The 9,624-nt window shown below is 39.3% G+C and overlaps 1 protein-coding gene across 3 annotated transcripts in view; it reads right to left on the bottom strand.

Annotated features, from left to right (window-relative positions):
- Nucleotides 1-4,094: 4,094 nt before the first annotated feature.
- LOC119967886 (spore germination protein 270-11-like) overlaps nucleotides 4,095-9,624 on the bottom strand; it is an 86,656-nt gene continuing 81,126 nt past the window's right edge. For all 3 annotated transcript variants that reach the window (XM_038800988.1, XM_038800980.1, XM_038800992.1), the window contains exon 9: nucleotides 4,095-9,023. In XM_038800988.1, the coding sequence (XP_038656916.1) occupies nucleotides 8,763-9,023 (261 nt within the window). In that variant the 3' untranslated portion in view covers nucleotides 4,095-8,762. The remainder of the gene's footprint in view (nucleotides 9,024-9,624) is intronic.

Below are 9,624 nucleotides of genomic sequence, written 5' to 3'. Positions count from 1 at the left end.
TTCGCTGCGAATGTGGATAATTCCCCTGCCACTCTACATACCTGTTTGGGGAATACTTCTGTAACTTCTAGGTCTTTATATAGAAAACATTATTGAAAAGCTGTTCCGAACTCTTTGCTTTCCCAATATATTACCCACCATTACCTGGCCTGTTGGTTAAGTCAAGAATGTCCCTTTAAGTATATTGAGAGAATACTAGAGATTCATAATTGCTCAACTTTACAGTTAAAATTTGTACCTGTAAAGCATATCTTTGAAAAATAAATTGTGAATGATTATCAGTTATAACACTTCAAAGAATAGAGAGTGCACCATCTCTATTAAAATGTCAAGTTTTCATTGTATTTTATGACAGGCCAATAACTAGTAGTTTTGTCACATGTTTCAAAACAGACTGAAGTGCTATAGATTCAGGTAATTGGCCACAGAGATCACAAAGGTTTTCAGATCGAAACAGGTCACAAAGATAGGGAGACCGTAAGGCCATGAAGGAATTTTAAAACAAAGCTTGAGGATTTTAAAAGTATGCTCCAAGTTTTTTTTTATTCATTCATGGGACATGGGTGTTGCTCGCTAGGTCAGTATCCCACCTTTCCCTTGAGAAGATAGTGGTGAGCTGCCTTCTTGAACCACTGTAGTCCATGTTGTGTCGGTGCACCCACAGTGCTGTTAGGGAGGCGATTATATTGTTTCTGGCAAACTCTAATTGACCTGCTGCTTTTGAATCCTCATAAAGAACTTTCATACGGAGCTGACTAATCACAACTGACCATTTTGCTTGCAATAAAATACATGAATGTTAGTTTGGCAGTGGAGAGATCACAACCTCAGTGGAGAGATTTGGCACAATTCCCCATAAACACAAGACCAGGTTTAATAATCCATAAGCTAATGCGCATCATGCAGTCATGAAACACGTAAACACAGTTGTTAGTCAGTACATTTCAATCAACAAAAGTGTGCCTCTTAAGGTCAATAAATACTAAACAAGGTGGACATCACTTTGGCACCCAGGGTGAAGGATTTCAGTTATGTGGATAGAGGGGAGAAGCTGGGGCTTCTTACAACAGGGAAGGTTGAAGGGAGATTTAATAGGGCTCCTCAAAATTATTAAAGCATTTTGATCGATTAAATAAGGAGACATGTTTCCAGTGTCAGAAAAATATGCATTACCTGAGGACATAGCTTTAAGTTGATCAGCAAATGAACCGAAGTTCCTGAAAGGGTGGTGGAAGCGGATTAAACAGAAACTTTCAAAAGGGAATTGGAAATAGACCTGAATGGGAAATAAATTGCAGACATGGAGAAAGAGCGGGAGAGTAGAATTAGTTGGATTTTTCTTTCAAAGTGTTGACACAACCTGATGGACCAGATAGTCTTCTTCTGTGCTGAATCATTCTATACTTTGAGGAACATTCCAGTGTGTTGACGTATGCAACCTGGCTGGCATGACTGAGACAAATGTGTCTGAGGAATTTGCAATATTACCTGTTATGCACATTGACAATCCAATGGCTGCTGAACGGCTACCGCTTTCCTCAGTTGTTTCCACCTGTTTGCCTGCATGATCTAATGAATTGTGAGTTTTTTACTTTTTCATTCTCTTGGCTTGCTTTTAAAATGGAAATTGTCCTTTTATTTTGTTTTCTAAATTATTCCATGACCAACTTGTATTTTTGATGTGTGTGTGACTTTACAAATGATAGGATTCAATTCTAACCATACTTTAAGCATAATCATTCAAAGGGATCATTCTGAATGTTAATATTGGATGCCTGTAGGGCGGCATGTGGCTCAGTGGATAGCACTGAGAACCTGGGTTTAAATTCCCAGCCCTGGGTCACTATCCATGTGGAGTTTGCACATTCTCCCCATGTCTACGTGGGTTTCACCCCTACAACCCAAAGATGTGCAGGTTAAGTGGATTGGCCAGGCTAAATTGCCCCTTAATTGGAAAAAATAAATAAATAATTGGAAACAATTTGATAATTACTTTTAAGCATATAAGAACTTGTTTACATCAGTGTAGGGGGAAGATAAGGGGGATTTGGTACCTGTGGGTTTGCGAATACACCTGTGTTAAGGAAGACACTGGCCTTTACTAAATGTACGAATCATGATGTCAACACTGAATGCTGTTTTTCCTAAATGGTCAAATCTCCAGCATCATGAACAGAGTATCATTTTCTCACTGGTCTGCTCTCAGTCTCTGCCAATTCAGCCATGAACACAACTAAACTATAAAGTACACATATCCCAGAGCATGTTGAAGGCTAATTGCATTTCCAAGTCCCAATATTGTATAAAGGAGCTTATTCTAGAATATACTTTCACGTATTGATCACTAATTTCACTCGACACAGCAATGAGTGCACAGTATGTTGACAGTAAAGAGCTGCTAAAAGGAGCAATAACAACCATCATTAATGTAATAATGGCAATCAGCAGATTTATCTAATTTAATTTTACAAGATCAAGGTAGTTGAAAAAAAAAACCTGGTGGTGATTTTTCTCATGATGGAGATTTACTAATCGTTTTTCAGCTCTATTAAACTCATGTGGGTAAGAGGTATTCTTTCTGTTGTTTTTTTTTGATAAAGGTGCAAAAATTAGTTCTGAGGAAGATCTTCACCCTGGAATATTGAAAATTATGCCATAATTGTTCGACATGTCAGACTTAATTTCATGGTTTTGTGTCAGTGATCGCAAAATCACGCTGCGATCTGCTATTCCGGGGTTGCAAATATTCCAATGCTTTACATCTCAATTTATGTCTGGCAGTGAGCCAACACATCCAGTTGGACGTTAGCTGCCAATAAAGCTTATGGAAATGTGATAATCGGCGTATGGAGATAATTCTAATGTATTACCATTCTAGTAGTAATGAATGGAAAGAGGAAGACAAATGGGCAACAATGGAGGACAAACTGTTCTGATTAACATGTGCAATGATCTGATGAATGTTTTCATGGTGTTTGCTCTGGGCAGTGTTTCCAGCAATATAATAAGTGTGATTTTTTAAAATAATCAGCATACTGGCAGTGTCACTTCATATTAGAATGAATCCAATTCTCAACTCAATTTGTTTCAGTGAAGCAGGATTTTTTTTAAGTGGGAAAAATTCCATCAAATTCAGTGTGTCATTTTTGAACAGTTTTCTGTACAATAAATAGAATCATAGAATTTACAGAGCAGAAGGAGGCCATTCGGCCCATCAAGTCTGCACCAGGGCTTGGAAAGAGCACCCTACTTAAGCCAGCTGGCCTATTATTGTCAGTAACCGTGCACAGTATTTCCAAAGTTGGCAAAAATACAGACAGGGCGGACGCCCTTGCCTTTGCCTCCCTGATTGCCCGCCGTAGAATCCTGTTTGGCTGGCGGTCAGCAGCACCACCCAGAGCTGCAGACTGGCTGTCCGACCTCTCGGAATCTCTCCAAATGAAGAAAATCAAATTCGCCATCCGAGGGTCGGACGACGGCTTCCACAGAACGTGGGAGCCATTCATGCAACTGTTGCGGGACCTGTTTGTGGCCAACGTACAGGAGGAAGAATAGTCGGGTGGCCAAGAACCAGGGGAAAATGGACGGGAATCGGGGGAAGGTAGCCGGGGGGAGGGAGGGGGGGGGGGGCTACGGGCTCGGTATGGGGGTTTGATGGCAAGCCAAGGCCCAAAACCAAACTATAAATAAATGCCTATAAACATGTGCCTCGGCCATATTGGGGAATGTAAAATATGTATGCTGGCTAAGGGGGGCGGCCACAGTTGTTGTTATGAAGATGCTTACCTGTAAATATTCATGTTAAATTTTTGTGCTTTCCTTTTTTTTTTCTCTCTCTCTAATAACTTGTAATTTGTCATATATAAAATATGAAAACTCAATAAAAAAAACATTAAAAAAAAAATACAGACAGGACAGCAGAATTTATCAAGCACTTAAAATGTGTGACTGCATTTAAAATAATATGCAACAAATTGCCCTAAATTCACAACAAACCAGAAAGAAATATGATTATATATGCCTTCCCAAAAATAAATGTATTTGTGCATCTTTGAAAAATACATTTTGTAAATCCAATGCAGTTAAACTAAACATTTGTTTTTGCATATAACTTTATTAAAGCTTATTTGATAATACATAGATGCCACACAGAGTCGTACATCTGATAGTCATTACCTGAAACAAAAAGAACAACTGAGTTCTAACAATAGCACAGTTAAACAATTGCAGTCACAGTATGGAAAGCAATGTTCAACTGTGATTTCATTAGAAACTAATTTAAAAATATCCTTTAACAGACTATGGAAAAGGCGAATTAGCCACTTTAATGTCATATGGATATTGTGAATCTCTTCCTGTATTATCATCAAAACTCAAAAATGGCAGGAGCCTTTTATCTGTTGTTACTTATAAAGACATCCCCAAGAAGTATTAAGGATAGTTAAGTGCTATGATCACATTTATCTGCATTCAAAATGCCATCAGCTTCTCTCCCTGATGATCTCCCAGTTATGTTGTGCTGTTATACACTGACACGTGCAGCGACATAATGTGAAACTTTGTACTACTGATCAACTTTAGGCTAGGGATTACTGTTAGTGACATCAGAAAACGAACCCAATGCATTTACTGGAGACATGAAACTGTGTAATTTAGTTTCTGGCCATATACCTCAAAATATTAACTAATGATTCACTAATCAAAAATTAAAAAAATACTTGTAACCACACTTGGTTAGGTTGAATCCATATATGAAAATGAAAGTGAAAATCGCTTGTTGTCACACATAGGCTTCAAATGAAGTTACTGTGAAAAGCCCCTAGTTGCCACATTCCGGTGCCTGTTCGGGGAGGCTGGTATGGGATTTGAACCCGTGCTGCTAGCCTGCCTTGGTCTGCTTTCAAAGCCAGCGGTTTAGCCCTGTGCTAAACCAGCCCCTTTATATTGCAATTAGTAATTAAATCCGGAATAAACTAGGGGGTTTATAATTATTTCATTGGGTCAATAATTTTCAAATTGGAAGCTAGGATGCAAATGGGTTTCATTCTCAAACACAAATGTTGTTCTCACAAGAATCACTGGCAATTTATTGAATCTATCAATGGTAAGTCAAATTAAATTTTAATTAGATATTGTAATCCATTGGTTCTCATTAAAATGGAATACACTGGCACAGCATCGACCCTACTACTGGTACCTCACAGGATTGAGTTCTCCACAGTCTTGGGAAGATCAGAGTTATAAAGTAGGCCAGCTCCTGGTGAGGAAGACCATCACGGAGGAGAAGGATGGGCCAGGCACTTTTCAAGCCGAACGCACTCCTATTTTCAAATATGTTTATTTGGTGATGAGCCTCTCACAATGGATACAGTAAAATGGTTGAATGCTTGTAATGCTCATAGCAAAACCTCCTGTTGCTTTCAGTTAATTCTCTTTGGGTGGTGATATTCCCGCCTTTAACAATAACAGGAGAATATCTGCATTTCTCCTCAATCAACAGCCACACATAAAATCATGAAAACATTGGGAATGCAACATCAGTGCTTCTGGAGAAAAGCAGGCTCTCTCTTACTTTCATTAAAGGAGAAATATAGCCCTTCTTATACTCTTTATTCATATTCCATACATTATTCTAACATTATACAAATATAATTCTGTTTTAATTTTATTACAGTCCAGTCAAACAAATATTTTATGCTTGAAGCAAACATCACAAGACATGGGTTTAAACTGCATATTCACATATAAGCAGGGTGACCAGACCTTGCCAGAATTTGAATTCGCGCTAAGCTCTGTAATGACAGGGCTGGCAGTAGATATGACAGCAACTACAACTGTTCAGAAATACATTCAACTTTGCTCAGATGTTTTTTTTTTTAAAAAGGGCCTGTTCAGGAGTGAGTCTGCACAGATTGAATGTTGAAGGCAATGACAGATACTTAAGTATCTGCATTTAAGTAAAGGCAGCAAACAAAAACGCTGGCCAATTATTCTAGCTAGGATCTAGGGAAATGTTAGAACAGAGACAAGCATCCCAGAAATGAGGATAGTGTTGGAGTGGAATCCGATCGAGTTCACCACGTCACCACTGCCGGCGAGAACGGAGAACACTTGGCACTCAGCTAAAACTCCGCTCACTGCAGGGGGCTGGATAATCCCATCGGCGGGAACGGACACAGAATTCTGGCCATAATCTTTATTGCATTTATGAAGAGATATTTCCCCTTAAGTATTTGTGGAAAACAGGGCTAAATAAAAATCTGAGGGCTCCCAATGCCGAGATAACCATATGATAACATCTCAATTCCACAATTAGTCAATGAAGCGGAAAGTACATGAACGTTGAGGATGAGACTGGATAGTAGATGCTGGACAAGGTGTCAAAGGGGAACAGGATGGGGAAATCTGTTTAGGACCACTTGCTCAAATGGAGGGTAAATGTTGATGGACAATAATTGGACCAAATGGCTTAGTTCCATCTTATAACCTCTTGTACATTTTCACAGCAAAACCTGAGCTTCACATTTCTACCTCTTCACATGAAGGGAAAATTTGCCTTCCTGCTACTTATTCCTTTTGTGCAGTAGCTACGTGGATAAACTACACTGGCATGTATGAAGTGAATTCACAACTAATATGTTCAAACATTGAATATTATTCCTGGACACTTCTAGCCTTACATTCTCTGTAATCAGTTGAGAAAAAAAACCAGGAATGGTTTATCACATTCCCCTCTCTCCGACAGCTTGATTTAGAGTGGCCTTTCTAAATAACATAAAGAACTAGCCAGGGCTCGCAAACTAATAATCTTGAGTTTTACAGGACAAACTCCACCTCCTTTTTTAAACAACTTGTAAGCCAATTGAAGGGGTTTTACTTGTACGTTAATGACTGGAAAGTTCTAAAAATTAAAAAAAACTTGCATTTATATAGCGCCCTTTGTGACTTCAGGAAGTCCCAAAGTGTTGTATAGCCAATTAAGAACTTTTGAAGTGCAGGGACTATTGTAGGAATTACGGCAGCTAATTTGCACACAGCAATCTCCCACCAACAGCCAAATTGATAATTACCAGATAATCTACTTTTAGTAATATTCATTGCGGGATAAATAGTTACTGAGACACCAAGGAGGATGGCATTGCTCTTCTTCAAAATATTGTCATGGGATCTTCTATGTCCACCTGAGAGAGCAGGCAGGGCATTGATTTAACATCACATCTAAAGCACAATACCTGTGACAGTGCACCACCCTCTCCAACACTGCACTGGAGTGTCAGTCTAGGTTTTAGTGCTGACACCAGTACCTTGTTTATGGTCGGTATCAACCGAATGGAATTATATCTGAATGAAATGAAATGAAAATCCCTTATTGTCACAAATAGGCTTCAAATGAAGTTACTGTGAAAAGCCCCTAGTCGCCACATTCCGGCGCCTGTTCGGGGAGGCTGGTACGGGAATTGAACTGTGCTGCTGGCCTGTCTTGGTCTGCTTTAAAAGCCAGTGCTCTACCTCGGAAGACCTATTTGCATTATAAAAGCGATGCTAGATTAGATAACATATAGGCTGGGATTTTCCAGCAGGACCTGCTGTGGGTTTTGGGTGGGGCCATGAAAACCCTGTCCACAGTCTGGATGCTGGTTCCCCCTAGGTAGCAACGCTGGAGCCCCCAGACGACAATGCACTGCACTTTCATAGTTCCTTCCCCATCTCCCATATTTTAATGATGAAGTGCAAAACCCATCAGACTTTTTCCCCCCTGCCATATTAATCAAAAAAATTGTTGTTATTTACAACCTACAAAGATTCCAACACTGCAAACTCACTGAACTGAACAGACCTTTTAACTAGGTGTATCATTTTACATGGTGATATATGTCTATTTAGAACCCTGTAATATACACTACATAAGCCTTTTCTGTATAGTTCTTCAAGCATTCTGTAATGCAGAGCTGTGGAGATGGAAATTTGAGAAAAAAGGGAACGTGTTTCATGTCACACCATCTGCAGTTTACATTTGAGATTTCAAACTATTGATATGCATTTTAATGTTAAAAACACTGCTTTCTCTCTTAAATTTGGCCAATGTTTGATTATGTGCATTTCGGATCGGCAGAAGACAGTGCCATTTTTTCATTTGTTTTATATTGCAAATTGAGAAGCCCAAAAGATGAACTTTTGCGAGGACGGATTTAACTGCTGGAGAAAAAGGCTTTAGTTTTTCCATGGTGTTAGAATGTGTATGTTGTTTTTATTTCAACGCACTTTGTAGAAGACAATACAAATCTTGAAGGTCAAAATCCATCCAAAATAATTTGTGACTTTACTGCTTAAATTCCATTGGAGATCTGTGGTGCCTACAGCAGTGAGGTACGTATGGAACTTTTAATCGTTCGACTCTTCAGCTACAGGGAAATGTTTTTCTGCCTGTTCTCAGTCATCTGTGTACTTGAGATTCTTGATTTTATTAGAGATGATGGCGAGAGAGCGAGATTGGGAGGGGGGGGTGGGGGAGAGGGGTTGAAGGAGAGAGAGCTATTTCTACATTACAGAACCCTGAAGCCATCTCCTATTCTGAAACCCAATTTGGGGATGAAGAAAACAATTGCTTCAGCTACATTAAGGGGTGTATATTTTCCTTTTCGAAACATCTCCTCAGTTTGAATACTGACATAAAAAGGCTTATGCAGTTGTATGCTGATGTCTGAATGTAAATTGACATAATTGAACATTCAAAGTCTGGTGTGAATTCTTGGCTCCTGCATTTAGAAACTAAAGGGTGCAAAGTGATTAGTCAAAATAAACACAGCAATTGTATAAACCATCAGCTTCATAGATTCTGTCATACTTGCAGATCCAAGTAAATTATCGTTTCCATCTAATTTCAGACAGGAACTCGTGGTGGCCGTGCAGCACTCCTGGACACATGTTGACGAACTGCTGCTAGATGAGCACCCAGTCGACACAGTGTTGCAAGAGTTGTCGCAGCTACTTGTCCATGTGCTAGTCGCTGTATTCTGTTGCAGCTGAGAAACAGAAAGAGAAGCAAGAAAAGGTTATGTCACCATAGTGTGCACCCATTAAAGATCAGGATTAAATCATTTTACCCGAACTGGCAGAATATTCATTTAATGCTTTGAATACAAAGTTGAAATATTTACATACTCCCTGTCAGTTATCATGTGGAAGTTAGTTTATGAAAACTTCCGAATGCTGCAACTTGCAAAGTAGAATTGGATGATGGACTAGCCATCTCCACACCAACAACGACTTGCATTTACATAGCACCTTTAATTCAATAAAACAAAATCCTCAAGACATTTCACAGGAGTTTTGTAAAATCAAAGTTAACACAAAACTAAAACCTGGTCAAAGAAATATGTTATTTCATGCATTAAAGTGCTGTACGACATAAGGCATTACTGTTGCATCAATAACCTTGCCAAGAGAAACACACCATAACTTATTCAGGTATTAGGGAGGTATCTAGGGTGGCACAGTGGTCAGCAATGCTGCCTCACGGCGCCAACGACATGGGTTCGATCCCAGCCCCGTGTCACTTTCCATGTGGAGTTTGCACAATCCCCCTGTGTCTGCGTGGGTCTCACTCTCACAATCCAAAGATGT

The sequence above is a fragment of the Scyliorhinus canicula genome, chromosome 1 (assembly GCF_902713615.1).
Source record: "Scyliorhinus canicula chromosome 1, sScyCan1.1, whole genome shotgun sequence".
NCBI lineage: Eukaryota > Metazoa > Chordata > Chondrichthyes > Carcharhiniformes > Scyliorhinidae > Scyliorhinus > Scyliorhinus canicula.
Note: the sequence above shows the minus strand (reverse complement) of the source record. Positions and strands in the feature narration are given on the sequence as shown.